General features: G+C 35.5%; 1 protein-coding gene across 2 annotated transcripts in view; it reads right to left on the bottom strand.

The window, feature by feature from the left end:
* Positions 1-24220, bottom strand: part of l3mbtl4 (L3MBTL histone methyl-lysine binding protein 4) — a 65482-nt gene that overhangs the window by 22353 nt on the left and 18909 nt on the right. For both annotated transcript variants that reach the window (XM_079408750.1, XM_079408749.1), the window contains exons 6-16: positions 22837-22941; positions 21616-21751; positions 17803-17894; positions 17565-17716; positions 15268-15344; positions 14333-14418; positions 12761-12871; positions 11592-11706; positions 10763-10874; positions 2859-3047; positions 451-576 (exon numbers count right to left, since the gene is read on the bottom strand). In XM_079408750.1, coding sequence (XP_079264876.1) covers positions 451-576; positions 2859-3047; positions 10763-10874; positions 11592-11706; positions 12761-12871; positions 14333-14418; positions 15268-15344; positions 17565-17716; positions 17803-17894; positions 21616-21751; positions 22837-22941 — 1301 coding nt within the window. The remainder of the gene's footprint in view (positions 1-450; positions 577-2858; positions 3048-10762; positions 10875-11591; positions 11707-12760; positions 12872-14332; positions 14419-15267; positions 15345-17564; positions 17717-17802; positions 17895-21615; positions 21752-22836; positions 22942-24220) is intronic.

Raw genomic sequence — 24220 nt, 5'->3', positions numbered from 1 at the left:
TTCTCGGAAAAACAACGAAATTGACTCAAGATACTTAAGTACATGATAAAGGATGTCTTGAATGTCCCAAAAATATCAATAACTCATTTTCGACAAAAATCGAAATTATGGTCTTTTGCCTTTGTACGGCAGAATATTTGTAGCAATAGCCAACAATACACTGTATGGCTCAAAATTATACATTTTTCTTTTATGCCAAAAATCATTAGGATACTAAGTAAAGATCATGTTCCATGAAGATATTTTGTAAATTTCCTACCATAAATATATCAAAACTTCATTTTTGATTAGTAATATGCATTGCTAAGAACTTCATTTGAACAACTTTAAAGGAGATTTTCTCAATATTTAGATTTTTTTGCTCCCTCAGATTCCAGATTTTCTAATAGTTGTATCTCAGCAAATATTGTCCTATCATAACAAACCATACATCAATGGAAAGCTAAGTACCTGCTGGTTAAGTGAGCTCTCTTCCCGAGGAGCGACGGCGTCAGCGGCTCATCTTTGAGCTCTTTCTTCAGCGTCGCAGGCCGGCCGCGCAGACGAGGAGCTCCGTCACACGCCGCCATCATCACCCTGAGACAGACAGACTTCATCAATGAGTCACAGTTATCCTCCTCCACTAGAACTCAGACTATTACAACTGTGCTGCTTATTGAACAATTGCTCAAAATAAAATGGAAATATATATAAAAAAAAAAAACCCTAAATAAACATGACAAAAGCATACAACAAAAATAATATAAACTATAAATATTAGAATTAAAAATCTTATTAGTAAATTAGAAACTGAAATAAGTTAAAAATAAGTACGAAAAGGTGTCTTCATAAAAATAATGCTGACATAAAATAAAATATAAATATTAGATTAAAAAAAAATTCTAAACTTACATTTAAGGTGAAGTACTAGTATTACTAACTAAATAAATAAATAACTAAAATGAAACTAAACTAAAACTGAAATAAATTAAACCTAAATAGTAATATTACAAAAACCCCAAACTAACAAAAATGACAAAAGCATAAAAAATTTATTTAATTTATGAAAAATTAATTTATCTAAAAATAAATTAAATTAAAACGATCAAAACCATTTTTGTCCATTTAAAAAAATACTAACAAATTAAAATGAAAATATGTAATACTTAAAATAAACAAAACTAGAAACTGAAAAAAATATTAAGTTGAAGATCTGAAATTGCTAACTAAAACTAAAAACTAAAAATAAATAATAAGAAATTGAACTTGTGATTATTGTAAGGCTATGCGATGACTGAATAAACTTATTTGACAAAAAAAAGTAAATATTATTATTTAAAAAACTAAAACTAGTAAAAAATACAAAAGTGCATAAACTAAACTAAAAATTCAATTAAAATGAAAGCTGAAAATATAAAAATAAAGCTCAAATTATGAATAAAAGCTATAATAGCACATCCTGAGCATGTCAGTCGTTTGTGTGCAGAATTAAACAGCACACGTCTGTCTGCAGAATTAAACAGCACATGTCTGTCTGCAGAATTAAACAGCACATGTCTGTCTGCAGAATTAAACGGCACACGTCTGTCTGCAGTCGCTGGATTCGGTTCTTGGCAGAGACGTGGTTTGTCCCGACTCCAAGCCTCTGAGCAGATCAGCTCTGTGATGCTCGCCTCGCTCAAACCTCTATATAACATTAGCAGTGTATCACGTCTGTTTATCGACTGAACTCCATACGCAGAATTAAACGCAGAGACAGCGAAATCCAACGTTTGAAAATTAAATCATGTTCCATGTGCTCCGAAAACTCAGCGATGCTGCAGAAGAAGAAATGGATCGTGAAGGTTTCACATAAGGTTTGTTGATCTGAATTAAGCCAAATTAATTTTTTAGATTTTGAAATATATATTTTATATAAACCCTAATCATTAAAATCTGACTCACATATTTAAATATGTATTATTCAGAACAAAACTTTAATGCATTCATAGCGCATTAGTCGACGCATTCAGAACTGATCTCCATCACTGAGTATAATTAACTAAACCAACACAAATAAGCTTAAGATAAGACTGGAAATAAATAACTAAAACTAAAACTGAGAGTAAAATTTATTAAACCTAAATAGTAAAATAAACCCCCCCCAAAAAACCCATAAATTTACTAAATATTAAACTAAAACCATTAGTTTCAAAATAATACCATTTCATCAAAATAATGCAGAAATAAAACAAAATATAAATAAATGAAAAACTTAAACAAAATGAAAATGAGAAGCACTAAAATGTCTAACTGCAAATAACTAAAATGCAACTAAAACTGAAATAAAATTAATTAAACCTAAATAGTAATATTCAAATGTAATAAATAAAATAAATACTAATAACATTAATAAACATTAAACTAAATCTACTTCAAGACTAATGAAGAAAAAAAATTAAGTAAATAAAACGAGTAAAAACTTTTTTTTTTAAATAAAAACTGAAACAAAAATACATTAAACCTGAAGAGAAATAAAAAAAACAAATAAAATGACAAAAGCATATAAAAAAGAAAAAATAAACTAAATTAAAATGAAAAATAAACATTTTAATTCAAAATATTAATAAAAATGATAACGGTATAATATAAATAATTAACTAAAATAAATAACTAAAATAAAACAGCACGTGTGCGACATTGATTCAGCTTCTAAAATGCTTCTACATGCTTAATTGTGTTGATGAGATTATTTCAGGTCTACACCAAAACCAGTGCATCCAGTGTTTGTATTTATATATAAACGTCTTAATGAGTCAGATTCCAGCTGATATTATTGCCTGTGTTAGGGAGCACTGAAGTGCATTGTGGGATACGGTCTCTCAGTCTCAATCACAGACCTGTTGTCCACATGGCTGATGTCCTCCTTCCCATCTTCCTCCTCCTCCTCCTCCTCGTCTGGACACAGGCGTTTGGTCTTCTGCACAAAGTTGACAGGGATGAAGGTGATCTGCTTCTCTCCTCCGAGCCGGTCGGGAAGCACCACCTCCTTCTTCATGTTCATGTCAGAATACGGGCAGCCGAAGGCACTGAGGGACACACAGAGAGATGACCACGAGTCTGTCTGATCCAGCTTTACAGTACCACTCCGATCATGTCTTCAGCACTGGACGCTTTTCACTTCCTGCCAACTTAGCAATTTTGTTGCCAAATCTAGCAACTTTTCAGACTACCCTAGCAACAAGTTTAGCCATTTTTACAAATTATTTGGCAACTTTTGATAAGTGATTCAGACAATAAAAAGGCACACATTTTCCATCCAAATTACACAAAAAGAGGAAACCAAAGACACCTGGCAGTACACACATCACGTGAATCAACTTAGCTGCTGTTTGCAATTGTTCAAGTTAAATAATTGTTCATTTCTGAAACACTTTGTTAGTAGCTTGTACCTGCGATCGTTGATCAGTTAATACACTGTGAGAAAAATGGAAAAGATTATATATTTATATTATTTTACAAACAAATCTACATTAACATATATAAAATATATTTTTTGCTGAGATTTGATGTTGTGACACAATTTTGCGCTGTGATTGCGCAATAACGTCTTTTAGTAACAACTCGACCTTCCTTTAGCAACTTTCTCTGAAAACCGTTTAATGTCTGAATATAATGTGTTTACATGCAGTGAGAAAATGCCAATGATCAATATTATAGTTAACTAAGACCAAAACCATTAAACATTTGTATTATTTAGAAAAAAAACTTTCACTAAAATATAAAAAACATTAAATATAAATATATATTCTAAATATAAAAAAATTCTAAAATATAAAAACAGCGAAAGCAACATTTCTCATTTTTGTTTTTTTTTATTTTTCATTTAACTATGTGCTAAAAATAACTAAAACTGAAATAAAAAGGAATATTAAATTAATATTAAAAATTATACAGGCACATTAAAAAAAACACTAATGACAAATACACAAAAGAAAAGAAAAGAAAAAGAACTAAAACATTTAACAAATTAAAATGAAAAAGAACATACAAGTGTATCTCAATAAATTAGAATGTCGTGGAAAAGGTCATTTATTTCAGTAATTCAACTCAAATTGTGAAACTCGTGTATTAAAAAAATTAAATGCACACAGACTGAAGTAGTTTAAGTCTTTGGTTCTTTTAATTGTGATGATTTAGGCTCACATTTAACAAAAACCCACCAATTCACTCAACAAATTAGAATATTTCATAAGACCAATAAAAAAACATTTTTTAGTGAATTGTTGGCCTTCATTTACTGTATATGTACTCAATACTTGGTAGGGGCTCCTTTTGCATGAATTACTGCATCAATGCGGCGTGGCGTGGAGGTGATCAGCCTGTGGCACTGCTCAGGTGTAATGGAAGCCCAGGATGCTTTGATAGCGGCCTTCAGGTCATCTGCATTGTTGGGTCTGGTGTCTCTCATCTTGCTCTTGACAAGAGATTCTCTATGGGGTTCAGGTCAGGTGAGTTTGCTGGCCAATCAAGCACAGTAACACCATGGTCATTGAACCAGCTTTTGGTACCTTTGGCAGTGTGGGCAGGTGCCAAGTCCTGCTGGAAAATGAAATCAGCATCTCCATAAAGCTTGTCAGCAGAAGGAAGCATGAAGTGCTCTAAAATCTCCTGGTAGACGGCTGCGTTGACTGTGGACTTCAGAAAACACAGTGGACCAACACCAGCAGATGACATGCAGCCCAAATCATCTCTGACTGTGGAAACTTCACACTGGACTTCAAGCAACATGGATTCTGTGCCTCTCCACTCTTCCTCCAGACTCTGGGACCTTGATTTCCAAATGAAATGCAAAATTTACTTTTATCTGAAAAGAGGGCTTTGGAGCACTGAGCAACAGTCCAGTTCTTTTTCTCCACAGCCCAGGTAAGATGCTTCTGATGTTGTCTCTGGTTCAGAAGTGGCTTGGTAGCTCTTTTCCTGAAGACGTCTGAGCGTGGAGACTCTTGATGCACTGACTCCAGCTTCAGTCCACTCCTTGTGAAGCTCTCACAAGTGTTTGAATCAGCTTTGCTTGACAGTATTCTCAAGCTTGCGGTCATCCCTGTTGCATCCTCCTTTTCCTACCCAAATTCTTCCTTCCAGTCAACTTTGCATTTAATATGCTTTGATACAGCACTCTGTAAACAGCCACAGCTTTCAGTAATGACCCTCTGTGACTTACTCTCTTTGTGGAGGGCGTCAATGTTCGTCTTCTGGATCATTGGCAGGTCAGCAGTCTTCTCCATTATTGTGGTTTCAAAGAACAAGAGAGACGCTGAATTTATACTGTAGAGATGGTCATTAATTGAAACTCAAATGTAAATATTCTAATATTTTGAGCTACTGATTTTTACTTTCATGAGCTGTAAGCTCTAATCATCAAAATTAAAACAAAAAAACTTTTGAAATGTTTTACTTTACATGCAATAAATCTAAAATATATGAAAGTTTCAGTTTTTGAAATGACTTGAACTTTTCACGACATTCTAATTTATTGAGATGCACCTGCATATTTTATCAAATAAAAATAATAATAGTACATCTAGTATAAATAACAGTATCTCAATGATACAAAAACAACACTGATCAGAGTTAAATTTGTTTACTGCAATCTAGTGTTTTTTTTAGTATTGAGATAATATTTTCATTTTTATTCATATTCATATTTTGAATTTGTTTTGATTACATTTTCCTTTTTCATTTTAAGTCATTTTCCTGTGTTTTTGTTATTTTTTTAAATAAATGTCAATAGTTATTATATTTTATTTCAGTTTTAGTTATTTTAGTAAACAGTTTATTTATGAGAAGTTTATTACTTTATTTCAGTCAACATTTTTTCATGTCACAATACATCATTTTTTTTTAAAAATCGTATTAATTTTAGTTTCAGTTTTACTTTAGTTAACTACAATAACCCTGCTGCAATAATACGAAAAAAAAATCATGCAAGTAACTGAAAATCTGATCATATTAAAAGTTCAGTTCTCATCCAAATATATGTACAGTAGTTACTAGAAGAGGAACATGCTTGAGGCAGATATGTTTATGTAAAACAGATTTCAGATTCCTGCTGCTTCTACAGTAATTCTCATCTCGTTCAAGTCAGCAAAATGAGGAGGAGTTTTTTTTTGGCATATTTTCTGATATTTTAGTAAGGCAAAAATGCCAATTCCACACTGGTGTGTCAAGATGAGCTGATTTCAACACTGCAACCAAACTGAGTTTATGCAGATCTGTGCAAACAGATCTTCGGTGTGAATACAAGCAGTTTCTGCCACGTCTTACAGCTGATGAAGCAGATGCATTTAATTCAACACATTTCACATATGTTAACGAGAGTATTAAAGTCATTTCCCACATCTGAACCCTCGGAGGTCTACAGCCAGAGATAACGTTTTAACACATGTACTTCTGTATAAGAGAGCTCCACACATCCACACAAATACAGAATCCTGAACTCCAGATTCATCCTCACAATGCAGAGGTCACCATTCTGATTTAATGCAAGGACTGAGAAAAATGTTTATTACTTTAAATGCAATGTAAAGCGCTTTGGATAAAATTGCATTGAAAAGAGTGACATTTGGCAAATGCATGAACGTAAAATGTGCTGGTTACTCTTTTCAAAGCAATTACAACAAATAACAGCAAACACAGCATAAAATAATAGTAGTACGTATGATTTGTGTACTATATTACAAATATTTTGAAGTATTTGAGTGAGAAATAGAAATCTTATATTATATTTAGTACTGTCGAACGATTAATCGCATCCAAAATAAGTTTTTGCTTACATAATATATGTGTGTATTGTTATATTTATGAGCAATATCACACGAGTAGAAGAGAGATATGACTGTGATTCGGCAGTATGTAATCACAGCCGTGCCGATATACAGCCATATCTCACGTCTACGAGTGTGATATTGCGTTTATACAACACTTCAACGGCACGAGTGTGCAAATAATTTAGAAACAACAACGGAGTATCTTTAAAAGCCCTCTTTTGTGCAGAACTACTTTCTTCCGCCACGGATTTAAATCTAAAGTTGACTGTTTAACAGCTGAGCCCAAGCCTCCGTTACTAATTACAAAACGTCACTTTAGAAATAATAACGAAGGAACTAAGTTGCTGCATTGAAAACGTATTGTATTACTTTAGTAAAAGCTTGCTGTATTATGTAAAATAAGCATTATGAGAGAGATGGACTGAGCGACTGTGATTACCTGCATTTGATACAGGCATCTGTGTGGGGTGGTGATGGCGCAGTGGATAAGACATATGCCTGTGGTGTGAGAGACCCGGGTTCGAATCCACTGTGAGACACCAATGTGTCCCTGAGCAAGACACTTAACCCCTAGTTGCTCCAGAGGCGTGCGACCTCTGACATATATAGCAATTGTAAGTCGCTTTGGATAAAAGCGTCAGCTAAATGAATAAATGTAAATGTAAATGTAAATCTCATTCTCCTAACGTTACTTACAATTAAGTTTAAAAGTCCACTGAGGAAAGCGCTATCTTTGTCTTAACATCCTTTCATTGATTTCTGATGACAGTGCTCCTCAGCGCATGTGTTAAGCTGTTGTTGCGAGTAAAAATAACTCCTGTTTAGAAAAGCGTTTATTTCTTACGCATTATATTTATAAGTAAAAGTCTTTACTGCAGTGCTGACTCATAAACAAAGTCTGTTGTCGCCATCTAAAGGCGGAACAATGTAACTAAAATCACAAACACACGCACCATGTCTCCGTACTAAACATTATTTAATATTATTATTAATTATATAAAATACTAATAATTGAATAATCATATTTAATAAACAACAACAACAGCCATCATAAAAGTTGCTAGGCAATTCAGTCAACCGTAAGCAAAGGCACCGTGATATACAACACTGAATTTACATAAACATGATCAACTTTTGCCAAAACTAATTGCTCCGGAACAAATAATAGTTTAATGAGACCAAAGACTGGCCGTTAGATTTACCCAACACTAATTATATCTCGTGTTTAAACCAGTATAGAGATATTAGAGGCATGGGTAAATTCCAGAAGATCTGGCCGCGGTGAGGTTTCAAAATATATACTGTATGTGTATTTATATATGCATAATAAATATACAGTACACATAGATATTATGTAAATAAAAACTTTTAATTTGGATGCGATTAATCGTTTGGCAGCACTAATTATAATATATTACTTTAGACTGCAATTATAATTGCTTAATGCTATGAGATTAACAGGTTTTTAAAAAGAAACTGAAAATATGAAATGATAACTTTATATGTTTCTCATCCTACACTATAACACATAATAAGCTCATTTATAATGAAGCATAAATGATGAAGCTCCAGCAGACGAGGCAGTAGAAGATTATGAAGTCGCTTTGATTGCTCATTTTAATGTATTAATTATGCATCCATTACATTATGCTTCAGTTGCTGTAGTTCACTGTAATAATGGTTTCAGGCGTCTCATATAAACAGATTCTGAGCGTCAAACTCATTTAACTCTGGAGGACGTTCATTAAAATCCACAAACACAGAAACACTCGGGTATTGTTCACCTGTCCACCGGATCGCAACGTGACGCTACGCTTCTGCTTAAATAGCTAGTTTTCGTATGCAAATGCATGCAAATGAGCTTTTAATGAAAGCCAGTCCAGTCGATTCTAAGCAGAGAGGATTTCGCTGAAGCGCAGCTTTTCTTCTTCTGTCTTGCTCTGTGTAATCACAAGCGGCTTTCTAAAAAAAGCTGTATCCTTTCACTAAAGGATGGGTGAAATACGTGCTCAATTGATTCTCCGGTGATTATACGGCAGGGAAAGGTGAGCTATAGGAATAGCAGCGCCGCTGATTGCATGCCCATATGAAGGAGAACACGTAGCACAAAAACTAACCCTCATACTGTGTGGGTCGCTGGGGTCACGGTCGAGTCTGAGCTCGTTTACGAGCAGATGCTACTGAGAGAAACACTACTGCAGCAAACTCTCTCAAACTCTGAACTACAGCTGCCAAGCCACTCACATTTGAATCAAATTAATTAAATCATTGGTCAATTATGACTGAGAAATTACCGTTTAAAAGAAAAAGTCATTATTGTGTTAAATAAGAAAAGCATTGAATAGACATTACAAGAAGTACCTTTTGAAAAAACTTAATACGCATAAACATTTAATACTACAATTTAGCCATAAGATTATTTTCAGAAGCTGAATCTGCCATTTAGGAATATTTACACTGTTCAGACAAGGCATGAATGTATTTATACCTCAATTAGAATTACATAATCCAATGAGATAAATGGGTTTTTAAAAAGCAATCAAAATTTGTCATATAAAAAATTAAATGAAACTTTAAATATGAACCTAAACTGCCAGTAGTGGGTGAGTCATTGAATCATTCATTCAACCAATTTGTTCAAACGGCTGATGCATGCATAAATGAATCATTGAATCATTTGATTCGTTCAGTAATGAATCACTGCTGTGTGTCGATCAGAGGCGCTCAACAGTTCTGCCGTGGCTTTGATTGGAACTATTTTTTTTTATTTGTGAACCTGACCAAAAACAGACAAACTGTCTCTGAAATGTAACACTAAATGAACATCTTGTTGATTGAACTGCTGTATGAATCAATATCACATTTTCAATGGTGCAGATACTGGGGAAGCACAGCATTCATATGATGTAAATATTTATATTTTGCACTCATATCTTGAATTTTAGGCTCATATAACTGCATTTTACTAGACTTCGCAGTCAGTCGTTCTGCGTCATGATCATCAGACACTACATCAGTGCAAGATCTGTTACGGGGCGCTGCATGAAATGTGTGTAAATCAAGTTATTATTTCACTATTATTAACACCAAATTAACGCATTAAAGAAACCCCGATCAGACGTGGAGCTTTGGAGGATTTCATGGGGCTCTAAAACCAGACACACTAGTTATAGGTATATTTATCTACCATATTCTACTACTCCTCTTATTCACGCTCTCCTGCATAAATTCCCAGGGAAAGCAAGAGCTGATAAAATGTAGAAACTGTAACTTGAATGCAATGTAAGTCGCTTTGGATAAAAGCGTCTGCTAAATGCATAAATATATAAATGTAAATGTAAATAAATGTGTCCCTGCAGCACAAAAGCAGTCATGAGTAGCACAGGTATATTTGTAAATATACCGTAAATATATCAAAACTTCATTTTTGATTAGTAATATGCATTGCTAAGAACTTCATTTGAACAACTTTAAAGGAGATTTTCTCAATATTTAGATTTTTTTGCTCCCTCAGATTCCAGATTTTCTAATAGTTGTATCTCAGACAAATATTGTCCTATCATAACAAACCATACATCAATGGAAATATTATTTATTCAGCTTTCAGTGTCAGTTTAAAAAAACTGACCCTTATGACTGGTTTTGTGGTCCAGGGTCACAATTATATATTCCATTTTGTACATACATTGTCTATTTAGCCTGTTGTGTATTTTTAGATATTTCTTTTTCACTTCTGTATCTGTACTTTTTACAGATATTATGTATGGCTTATTGTTATTTTGTCTGTGCATTACAAGCTTCTGTTACCAAGGCAAACTCATTGTGTGCGTTTAAGCATACTTGGCAAAGAATATCGTTCTCATTCTCAGATTTTCACAGTATGCAAAAGTGTGATGTGAAGACTGTTCTGTATCCTACTGAATAAAGAGTAAATGATGACAGAATGAAGGTTGAGGTGTGTGTGAGCGTCTCACCTGTGGTGTCCGGTGTATTTTGCTCCTTTGATGTGGCCAATGCCCCTGCAGCCCGGGGTTGGACACACACCCTGCGTCACGGAGCTCTTCATGTCTGACTGCCCTGCGTGAGCTTCAGAAAAACACAACACACACACACACACACACACACACTGAATGAGTGCGGGACCGCAGCCTGCAGTAGAAAGGTGTTTATACAGCGTTACTCATCCTCTAGTGAACAGCAGCTACTTCAGTTCATCACACACACACACACACAGATGATAATAGCAATTCATACATCACACTAAACACAGTAAAACTTCACATCTCTCAGGTCAGGCCAGTAATTCATCATGTGATCTATAAGTGTGGCATAATGGGAACACGCGCACACACACACACACACACACACACACACACAGTCACGCACGCACACACACACTCGAGCAGGCACACATGCACACACACACACTCAAACACACACACACACTTCACGTGGATACAGCTATGGTACTGCATTTAAAATTCTGCATAAAAGCGGAACATTTTACTTCACTTGCTGAAGAGAAATATATTATATGGAGAGAAATCCTGAAATGTTTTCCCCAAAAAACTATTTCTTTACGACTGAAGAAAGAAAGACTTGAACATTTTGAATGACAAGGGGTGAGTACATTATCTGTAAAGTTTTGTTCTGGAAGTGAATGAACTCATTTTTCACTTCTTTTGCCAGTAGCTCAAAATTAGCCCGTGCACATTCACACTCATTCTGCCAGCACGGGTCACAGATGCATTAGCTGCGGCTCAAGCGTCTGTGGTGTGATTGTGAGAGTAAGCAGAGACTCACTGAGCGGGGGTTCGAGCGGGTGACCCGTTCTGGAGCACCAGCCCATGGGATGAAGGTCTGGCAGATCTGAATCCACCCAGAAATCAAACTTCTCATGCCAGCCGTCAAAATGCACCTGAGCAACAATAAATCAAACCACAATAACAGATCGGCATTCATTCGGATCATTCAGATCCAGTTTGTCTTGGTCTAAACATTTATAAATAAATGAATAATGGAGTCATATTTTTTTAAGGTGTCCTTGTTACATGTACTTACTATTATAATAACAATAAATTATGTATAATTACATGCAAGTAACACTAACCATATAGTAAGTACATGTAGTTAATTAATATTACTCAGTACTTAAATGTATAATTACACTGTAACAAGGACACCTTAAAATAAAGTGTAACCAATAATTTTGAATGAATGAATGAAGCATTTATGTAGCGCTTTATTGTGTATTTCTTACTGTATTGCTTTTCTTCACAGATAGATATTTAAATATACTGTCATTAAAAAGTTTTAGGTTCAGGAAGATTTACATTTTGAAAGAGGTGAATACTTTTATTCCTCAAAAACACATTAAATTGAGCAAAAGTGTCAGTAAAGACATTTATAACGTCACAAATGTTTTCTATTTCAAATAAATGCTGCTCTTTTAGACTTTCTATTCATCTGTGAATCCTGAAAAATAAAATGCATCACGGTTTCCACAAAAATATTGAGCAGCACAACTGTGTTCAACATTGATAATAATCAGAAATGTTTCATATTATTATGATTTCTGAAGATCATGTGACACTGAAGACTGGAGTAATGATGCTGAAAATACAGCTCTGATCACAGAAATAAATTATATATTTCAAATTTTTACTGTATTTTTGATCAAATAAATTGAGCTTTGGTTAGCAAAAACATTTTAAAAATCTTAATTATTCCAAACCTTTGAAAAGTACTGTAAGTGTACAGCTCTGCTCATGGATATCTAGTCAAAACTCAAAAACATCATGAGCTCATGTGACTGATATATCAGACTAGAAATGTATAAAATCAGTCCATTTGCTCTTACATTAAAAGCATCCAGTCTAATGTTGTTTATCGCCAGTGTTCACATGACTAAATGAAAGACTGCAGATGATTTGATCAGTCAAGCTGTGACTAGAAGCCAAACTCTTCCTCACTTTGACTCTGTGGTCTTCGGTGTCGGTGATGGTGGCCACGCGGATCAGCATGGGGTTTCGTCTGTCCACCGCCTCCAGCTTCATGTGCGTCTGGAAGCCGTGTGGAGATCTCTGCAGGAACACAGAGCACTCAGAACACAGCCACACTCATCTACATCACGTTTTTTATATATGTGACCCTGGACCACAAAAACAGTATCAAATGATAACACTAATATAGGCCTACTGATACTTTGAGCTGCCTTCAATATATTAAATCTTACAATTGCAATTCTCTTTTAAAGACGATTGCTGTGAGAAGAGGCATATGAGAAACGATACATGTGACTTTGGACAACAAAACCAGTCATAAGGGTCAGTTTTTTTAAATTGAGATTTATACATTTATACACTGTAAGCTGAATAAATAATCTCTCCATTGATGTATGGTTTGTTATGATCGGACAATATTTGTCTGAGATACAACTATTAGAAAATCTGGAATCTGAGGAAGCAAAAAAATCTAAATATTGAGAAAATCTCCTTTAAAGTTGTTCAAATGAAGTTCTTAGCAATGCATATTACTAATCAAAAATGAAGTTTTGATATATTTACAGTAGGAAATGTACTAAATATCTTCATGGAACATGATCTTAATATCCTAATGATTTTTGTCATAAAAGAGAAATGTAGAAACGCTGGCCTGTATCATTTCATATCAAAGCCTGAAATAAACTACGAGCATGCAATGTCGTGATCAGTTAAGTCATGATGTTACCAAAAAGGCAACTAAAGCTGCCTTAAACTGTGCATGTAATATATATAATATGAGTAACATGTCTCTGAAATGGTTTTCCAAACTGTCCCGGAACAGCCCAGTCTCCCTCATCTAACACACCCGATTCAACTCGTCAGCTCATTAATAGAGACTTTATGACCTGAAGTGGGTCAGAAATCATAAAAAGAGTTGAGAGAAAATATGATGCGTGTCAGATCCGCGTCACGTTCAGCAGCGGCAGCTCTTAAAGAAATAGCAGCCAAAACAGCCTTAAAACCAGCTGCTGTGATGTCTATTAATCAAATGACAAAGAAAAAAAAAAAAAAGAGGCAAAAAGAACTTTTATAGCTTTAAGGATTCATCTATATTTCATTTAGTATTTAGTGTTTGATAATTTCAATTTCTGTATATCTCTGCTGAAGGGCACAGGTAAATATGACATTTATTCACTTAAAATAATAATAAGTTCACTTAAATTAGAAGTTATTTTTTAAAAGTAAATAAGTTAATAAATGTTAAAATTGATATCTGTCAATTATACTGTAGGTAAATATTTATTAAATATGTAAATAAATATGTTAGGTGGGATTTGTCGCAATTAATTTCAGAAAAATTCAATGTTTTTTAAATCGATTGACAGCACTAATATATATATATATTTAAACCTTGCTACATGTTCTGCACTAAAGTAACTGAGCACTAGCACTTGTATATTATAGCTGTTTTGTTGGCTTTGATTGCTTCTGTTGTCCTCATTTGGATAAAAGCGTCTGCTAAGTATGTAAATGTATAATGAACTATGAAATGCGTCTCACCACACTGAAGGCTTCACTGGGAGCCGCAGACGCGCTCGTGTCCTCCATATATTCCTCCCAGACGAAGTGCTCTGGATTCGGGTGTCCTACAACAATCACAACACACACAAACTAACCTGTGTTCAGCTCACAGACACAAACACAGCTCCACTTACACTGAGATCCAAGTTCTACACACGTTTTTACTGCCATTCACAATTTTGTTACCCAAAATGACATTATATAATATATTAGAGCTCTAAAAGCAGCGGTATGTTTATATTGAATGTTTTTTAATGTGTGCAGTTTATCAATTCTAGTCACATTTACTTCTACAGTGCTTTAAACACAGATTATTTAAAAACAGCTTCATAATAATAAACCGGAAAACAACAGAATCAATCCTGTTATTAAATTCTACATCTGTGCAGGACTGTAAGACGGCTTCATTCATCAATGTGCATTTAATTACAACCCCACTGGGTAATTAGTGTTTGACAGTTAGTCTGTGGCGGGTTATAGCCGCAGATATTTGAGTCTGAATATAAAGAGCCAATACAAGATGTTGACATGGAATCTGAGCGTGAATATAAAGTCATTTCATGTGGAACCGCAAGAGTTTGTCCTCCAGATGAGCAGCTTTTTACTGTTTGCTGCTGTAAGTAACACAAAGAGGGTTTAGTGTCCAGCGTTTGACGAGCGTCTGTAATGAAATCTATCACCTAATCTATTGCTTAAGGAGCAAATTCAGAAATTCTCTTCTCTCCTTCCTCTCTATATTTTAGGATTGGATGGACCCAATATTTCCTTTCTTTTTCTTTTTTTTAAGAATCGAGAGGACAACAAAATAATCCTCAATGCTTGAAGACTGTCATTTTTCCGCAACATTAATTAATACGCATCGGACTCAGTGTGCAGAGACCTTAATCCTGAACACATGAGGAACATGATCTCACCCTGAGGAGCTGTGAGCGGCCGGCCGTGATCCTGACACCAGCCCACCGGGTGAATATACGGGCTGCTGGCGTCACACCTGAGGAGACACAAAACACACCGTCAACCTGCTGGATGCACCTCAGAACATTACTTTATTTCAATTGGAGTCATTTTCTTATGTGCATTTGTCATTTTCATTAATTTTGTTTAAATTTTAGTGATTTTCTTATGTGCCTTTGTTGTTTTCATTTATTTTTATTTAATTTAAGGTTTTGTAATTTTCTTATGTGCATTTGCCATTTTCATTTATTTTTTTATTATTTGTATTTGTCTACTTATAGTTATCTGTTATGTGCTTTTGTCATTTTTTCTCAGTTTTTAGTATTTTAGTACTTTATGTTCCTATTAAGATTTTATTTGACTTTTAGTTAAGGTTTATTTTTATTTATTTCCAGTTATTAATTTCAGTGAATTAAAATTATGACATTATAACTTTTACTTATAAACTACTATACATTTTATTCAGATTTTTAATTAGCTTTTATTTTTATATTTTTAAGGTCTCGTTTTAATTAATTTTGATATTTGCTTTTGTAATTTTTATTAAATTTTTATATTTCAACAAACATTTTATCAAGTTTTTCATCTAAAGTTTATATTTTATTTCAGCTTGTTTAATAGTTTGTTAATATCAAACTGCTGTATTAACTTTAGCCCACATCCCATGTTACTGTAGTATTATTAATATAACATTACATTATTATTCATATACTGAATTCGCTTTTATTTTTATATTTTTTTATTTTCAGTTTTCATTTTTAATTTGAGTTACTGTTTTGTTTTTTTAATTTTTACTGATTTATTAAAATACTTCTAAATATGAAATCTTAATTTTTATTTAAGTTTTAGTTTTAATAATTCATATACCGAGGAAAAAAATAAGGTTTTGCAGTGCAACCAATGACACAAGGCTTGTTTATCTAACCAATAAACAATTATAGATGGAATAATAATTATTGCTGATTGCACTTCACTGGTCTGACAGAGGATGTGCGAGGGCTTCTGGACGTATATCTACTGTGGGACTGTTCTTACACACACAGCTTCTCCTGCTGGACGCACACAGTAATAACACGCTCTCAGACTCCATGCTGTTTCTGCTCGAATCCATTTATAGATGCTGTGTGAACGGACGGACGTGTCTCTCTGTGTGGGCCGGACTCTAATTTTACCTCGTCTTCCTCTCCAGGGCTATTCATGAGCAAATCCCAGCAGTGATGCGATGCAGTGCGTTATGTAAAACACACATCACCGAAACAAATGCGAATCAATCAGGCATCATAAACACAGGAGAGGATATTAATGCGATATTATTAATGTGCTGGAGAGATGATGATGATGAAGATGATCAGAGAACACACTAGTACTGTCACAGCCTTCACAGAATATCACACACACTTCCATCAAACCTCCTATAAATAATCATCCTTATGCTACTGTGATCTTTCTTCTTTCATCGGCCCTCATCATTGTTTGATTTTGTTATGTGCTTTAGTCATTTTTAGCCATTTGTATTAAATAGTTCAATTTATCTGTCATTTAATTTCAGTTTTAGTCATTTTGTTATGTGCTTTAGTCATTTTTATTAAATATTTAAACTTATCTTGAATTTATTTTAAGTTTTAGTCATTTTGTTATGTACTTTTTACTTATGTACTTAAATATTTCAATTTATCTTTATTTTATTTCAGCTTTTATTTTTATTTAAGGTTTACTTTTTATTTATTTCCAGTTATTAATTTATAATTATTTATATACTATTAACTCAAATTTTAGAGTTTATTTTTTATATCTTCAGCTTAATTTTAATTGCATTTTTAGTAATTTTGTTGTTTGCTTTTGTCATTTTAAATTCATATTTATCTTTATTTTATTTCAGTTTTTATAAAAATATAGATACTTGGTAACAGTGCTTCAAATATTATTACAGTGGCATTTTCCTGTATAACCTATACAATCTATAATCTATACACACAAATACACACAAATGCATGTATATATTTAAGAAAAATGTTATGTTTATATATTAAATATTTGTATATATAATATAAAATATAAATGTATATATGTAAATATTTTCAAAATATACAATGCATGTGTGTGTCTTTATATACATAAATATACACAGTGCAAACTTATTAGGATGCGATTAATCGTTGCCCAGCGCTACACACCACATGAAGTAGGCATGTTATGCAGCAGTGCGTCCTGCATGTTTAACTAGCATTACTCTGACGGGTTAGTTAGTGTTGCTAACCAGTAGTCGTAGGTGTCGTCCCAGTTGTCGAAGTGCACTAGGAAGCGCTGGTCCACGATGTCGGCCACGCTGGCCACACACACCAGACACGGGTTCTTACGGTCCACCGCCTCCAGCTTCATGCCCACCGCAAACACGGAGCCGCTCGACGCCTGTGACGAGAAACCGCTCGTTAGTGACACTCACAGCACCTCTAATCTGTGTTCAGAGCAGTCCTGAGTAATGATGACGGACTTACGCTGCTCTGGGATCTGAAGAGGCTCTTTGGTGCCGCTTGAGCATTACAGGCCTCCAGATATTTCTCCCAGTTAAACTCGTTCGGCTTGTAACCTGACAAAAATGAGGCAAAATACAGAATAATTATCAGAAACATGACGACACTAAACACATCCGGGTCACATTTCACCTTACAATCTAAAGAAAAATGTAAGGAATAATATTTCACATTCATACAAAGCATGAAGTTTGATATTTTTTAAAATAATAAACACATTTCTCAAACCAGATGGTCTGCTTGCTTCAGCGATTCCCATTACTGCAATGTGTTTTATTTACAGTATTAAATAAATAATAAAATGAACATAAATAAAACAGGTATTTATTAAATCAGAATAAGCTGAAGAGTATACAACAAACACTACAATGATTTGTTTTCCAGAAAAAAATATTTAAACCCTTTAAACAAGACAAATTTACCTAAAGGAGGCAAAATTATTGAATTAACTTTCAGTTTAATTACAGTTTTAGTAATTTTGTCACATGCTTTATTTTTACCCTTTAATATTTCTATTTATCCTTATTTCAGCATTTCAGTAATTTTAGTAGTTCAACCAAGTTTTAGTCAACAACAACAATAAATATTAAAAAAGCTAATGAATAATAATAATGTTTTATTATTATAAAAATTAAGAAAAATGAATTCCCCAAATTCCATCAGCATGTCTCCTGCCACACTAGAGGAGAAAAAACTTTGGATCATGTTTACACAAACATCGCAGGAGCTTACATCGCGACTCCCCTCCCCCACCTGGGACAGTCTGATCACCTTTCTTTGTTTCTCACCCCCAAGTATTCACCCCTCATCAACCGTGTGAAGCCATCAGTGAAGACCATCAAAGTGTGGCCAATGGGAGCAGAGTCTGTACTTCAGGACAAATTTCAACAAACGGACTGGAGTATGTTTGCTTCCCAGGCTGCCAGTGGCTCTCACACGGACATTGACATCTATACCACCTCTGTACTGGATTACATCAATACCTCCATTGACAGTGTTACAACAGAGAAACAGATCACAACGTACCCTAATCAGAAGCCATGGATGAACAAGGAAGTGCGGCTCCTGCTGAAAGCCCGCAACACTGCTTTCAGATCAGATGACGCTCAGGCCTACAGCATATCCAGGGCTAACCTGAAGAGGGGCATCAAGAAGGCCAAGCACTGCTACAAGCTAAAGGTAGAGGAGCATTTTTCCAACTCTGACCCCCGGCGCATGTGGCAGGGCATCCAGGTCATCAGTGACTACAAGCCATGCAACTCCACTCCAACGGTCACAGACGTCTCCTTCCTTGATGAGCTAAATGACTTTTATGCTCGCTTTGAGAATAACAACAAGGAGACAGCCACCAAGATCACACTCTCAGGAGACCATCAGGCCCTCAAACTCACCTCCACAGATGTCTGCACAGCATTGAGCCGGATCAATGCATGCAAGGCCGCTGGCCCTGACGGCATTCCTGGACGTGTGCTCAGGATATGTGCAGAGCAGCTCGCAGAGGTCTTCACAGACATTTTCAACCTGTCCCTCACCCAAGCAACTGTGCCAACATGCCTTAAGGCCACATCCATTGTGCCAGTGCCGAAACACTCCTCCCCGACGTGCCTGAATGACTACCGCCCCGTAGCACTCACACCCATTGTTATGAAGTGCTTTGAGCGACTGGTCCTGGCACTCCTCAAGAACTGCCTCCCACCCACACTGGACCCACACCAATTTGCCTACCGTAGCAATAGGAGCACTGAGGATGCAGTATGCACAGTACTGCACTCGGTACTCACACACCTGGATAATAACAACACTTATGCACGGATTTTGTTTGTTGATTTCAGCTCAGCATTCAACACCGTCATTCCCTCCAAGCTGATCACTAAACTTGGAGACTTGGGTGTTAACACCTCCCTCTGTAGCTGGATTATGGACTTTCTGACCAACAGACCTCAGCATGTTAGGTCAGGCCACACCTGCTCCACCACCATCACACTCAACACCGGCGTACCACAGGGCTGTGTGCTGAGCCCATTCCTCTACTCCCTCTACACCCATGACTGCAGGCCTGTGCATGGATCCAACTCCATCATCAAGTTTGCTGACGACACCACAGTGATTGGCCTCATCAGAGACAACGATGAGACTGCCTACAGGGAGGAGGTACAGCACCTGGCTGCATGGTGCGCTGACAATAACCTGCTCCTCAACACCAGCAAGACAAAGGAACTTATTGTGGACTTCAGGAAGAAGAAAAGTGGAACGCGTGACCCCATCCACATTAACGGGATGGTTGTTGAACGTGTCTCCAGCTTCAAGTTCCTGGGAACCCACATCTCGGAGGACCTGACCTGGACCACCAACACATCCAGCCTAGTCAAGAAGGCTCACCAACGCCTCTTCTTCCTTAGGACACTGAAGAAGAACCACCTGTCTCCAATCATCCAGCGGAACTTCTACCGGTGTGCAATTGAAAGCATCCTGACCAACTGCATCACAGTCTGGTATGGGAACTGCTCAGCTGCTGACCGCAAGGCACTACAGAGGGTGGTGAAAACCGCCCAACGCATCACAGGGACACCACTCCCTGCCATTGAGGACGTCCAGAGAAAACGCTGTTTACGTCGAGCTCGCGGCATTCTTAAGAACTCCTCTCACCCTGACCATAGACTGTTTAACTTACTGCCCTCTGGGAGGCGCTTCAGGAGCCTCCGATCAAGAACAAGCAGACTCAGGAACAGCTTTTTCCCTACAGCTGTTTCCCTACTAAACTCTGCCCAATGATACCCCCCTCACACACCACCACAAACTCTTCACCCCTCCCCATCATTAAAATCGGTTAAAAAACAAAAACAAAAAAAAAAACATCCACACACTGAGTACTATGCACTGGAAATTTTTATTTCTATGCACTTTCAATGTTCATTGCACTAGTGTTTATATATCTCAATGTATAGCTTATTCATATCCATTTGTAATTATATTCATAGTTTTTGCTCATAGTGTACATACATTTACTGTACAATCCATCTGTATAGTATGTTCATATCACCCATCTGTATATCATACTGATAGTATTTAAAAATTTGTAAATTATGTCCATAGTACTACTGCCTTATCTGTATATTCTGTACATATGTAACATATTGTAGGCACTGTATATCCTGTACCTCTGCTTATTGCACTTCTGGTTAGATGCTAACTGCATTTCGTTGCCCTGTACCTTACATGTGCAATGACAATAAAGTTGAATCTAATCTAATCTAATCTAATTTAAATCAGAATAAACTGAAAAATTGTACAACAAATGGTGCAATTATTTTTTCCAGAAAAACATCAAAACTAAAGTTACCTAAAATGACCAGATGTTTCAGAGGAAATACATTAACTGTTCTTCTTATTATTATGAATATTATATAACTCAAAATAATGTTCAAAAATCATGTTTTTTCATTGTGCTTTCCAATTAATCTCAAATCAAACTACAGTTGAGTTATTTTGATTAGATAAAAAAAAAAATACAGTTAACTAACACAATAAAAACATGATAACATAATAATAAAAAAAAAACTGAGTTATCCGTTTTTGCAAACAAACTCTTCATATATTATATATATATTTTTTTTTTTTTTGTGGTGAATCCAGACATCTTCTGGACTGCTTTCATGAGATTCACTCATTAGCTCATTTAATCTATTATTCTCGTTATCACCGCTCATATCTAGATGATGTTTATTATCTTATAAAAGACAAAACAGCAGACACAGGATATAATGGAGCCGAACGCACCTTTGGGCGGATGGAGTTTGTGTCCCGTCGACTCGCACCATCCCACCGGTTTGGTGTCAGGAGAGTCTGCGTTTACCCAGAAGTCATAGCACTCGGAGTACCCATCGATATGGAGCCGCAGACGGAAGCCAATCACCTTCAACAACCACAAGAATCTCAATCTCAAGCAGACACGTTAACATGACGCTAAACTCACCGGAAATACTCGAAACAAGCACAAAAACACACAGATCTGAAAACATTATCCATTTACATACAAAGCAATTCATTTTTATATATTTCTGCATTGTTTTATGCACTGCAGCAATGCATTCTGGGACATCCTCCTCTCTGAGGAATGCATGTGACACCACCTCAAAATTGTTTATAATTTAAAGCAATGACAACGACTACAGCTACATTCATCATAAGAAACATTAAATAAATCAAAAGTATATACAAACATCAAAAACAAAAAAGGGTTTAGTTTAATATACATAAAAATTTATATTTAATTAAAAAACATTTAAAAATAATAAAAATAAATCACCTTTCACTTTATGGAGAATCTTGACACTTTGCTCGAAGCTGTTATGCATAAAGCATTATAAAGGTATGTATAATGTAAAGCATTGTTTTTATATAAGTTATGCATTATAATACATTAGCATATTCCTTGTTGCACCTAAAATTAGTTTATCGTGTGTTTTAATGCATTATACTTTCTCAAGATGTAACAAAGAATAGATAAGAATTATACCTGTGGTTACAATTATTCATTCGATCAGATGCAGACAATGCAAGGTGTGATTAATGCATCAAAAATATTATATAAATATATATGCTTTATATAAAGTGTTACCAAGGTAATGCTTTTAATTATGCATGCAGGTTAAGTGTCAATACCTTGGTAGCACATTAAAGCCTTTTTATATACAATGCATTTTAAAATTATTTCACGCATTAATTATGTTTTGTCATGAAGGTTTGTTTGATCCCTGAATCATTGTTATAATACATTATAATGCTTATAATATATAATATTCATAGTTAAATCCTTGGAAAGGATAATGCATTAAACCACAACAAACAAACCAATGCATATGAACTTTGGTTGTAATTATTTATGCAATGCTATAGTGCATTACAATGTACATTATGAATACCTTTATAATGCTTTACACACACAGGCGTCAAGTGAAGTCTTTGAGTGCTTAATGACAGTAAGAGAGAGTTTCTGACCTCGGCCACAGACAGCACACAGAACATGGACGGATGCAGCGGGTCGATGCCTTCCAGCCTCATCCCCGCCTTAAAACCATTCCTGCTGTCAGGAAACGCCTGGAACTAGAAGAGAAAACACAAGCGCTCAGAGGCACGAAGAACCATCGAACGTCTTCAAGGAGTTGCCATGGCAACCGCCTCCCGTGTTTCCGAGGGGAGCAGATGTCCAGTCGCATCCCTTCAGGAACAATCAGAGCATCAGCGCATCTGTACACTATTACATTACATTCTAGTCGCTCTAAAAACTGTCGTGATATTTATGCATCTGGCAGACGCTTCTAATCAAAGCCACTTGCATTGCATTCAAGAAATAAATTTGATGAGTTCATGCATTCACTGGAAATCAAACCATCATAATATCATAAACACTCATTTTACACATCAATGCAACCAAAGTGAATTTGAAGGAATAGGCCATTTCTTCATCAGGTTTGTAGAAATGTGTCTCTGCATCAGTGTCTCAGCAATGGATGCTCTGCAGTGAATGGGTGCCGTCAGAATGAGAGTCCAAACAGCTGATAAAAACATCACAATAATCCACACCACTCCAGTCCATCAGTTAACATCTGGAGAAGACTAAAGCTGAAACACATCCAGCATTAAGATGTTTTTAACTAAAATACCATAGAGTTCATAATCCATAATAACTCTTCCTCCAGTGAAAAAGTGTTCTGGTCTGAATCAGGAGAGAAATCTGCAGATCAAGCAGCGTTTACAAGCCAAAACAGCTCTAAACAAATACAGAATCTCGATATCACATCAGATATCTTCACAATACATTCACTACAGTTCATCAGAGCAAAGCTGCTGCTGCCGTTCCTCAGTATTTGTGCTTGTTTTCCAGTACAAATATCTAAACATTTTTAACTCAAGAAAGCCAAATGACAAAAGAATTCTTATTTCCCAATAAATTTATCAAATTTAAGTGAGTTTGTGATAAAAAAAAAAGAAAAAAAAAGGCAAAAACGCAGTGAGAAAAATAAACTTGTTTTGCCTTTGAATGAATTTGATTTCTATAAACCCACTGGAAAATATTTTTTCCTTGTTTTAATCATACACTCACTTCATTTTGATCAATTTCCCAGGAAATAAGACTTCTTGTTTTATGTCTTTTTGCATCTCCAGTAGATGTATATTGATTTAAGGATGTTTGGATATTTGTCCTGGAAGCAAAAGTCTGTTTCCACCGCAGGAACTTTCCCCAGGATCTCGGAGTGCTTCCACCGCAGGAACCAGGATCTAAATAAAGTTCTGGGTAAAAACGTGCTCCTCAGAAAGTCCCCGCTCACGAGGCAGTACTTTTCAAAGGTCAGGAACTTTCAGTGTGGGACTTCACTGCAAA

This window comes from Barbus barbus (assembly GCF_936440315.1).
Source record: "Barbus barbus genome assembly, chromosome: 46".
NCBI lineage: Eukaryota > Metazoa > Chordata > Actinopteri > Cypriniformes > Cyprinidae > Barbus > Barbus barbus.
Note: the sequence above shows the minus strand (reverse complement) of the source record. Positions and strands in the feature narration are given on the sequence as shown.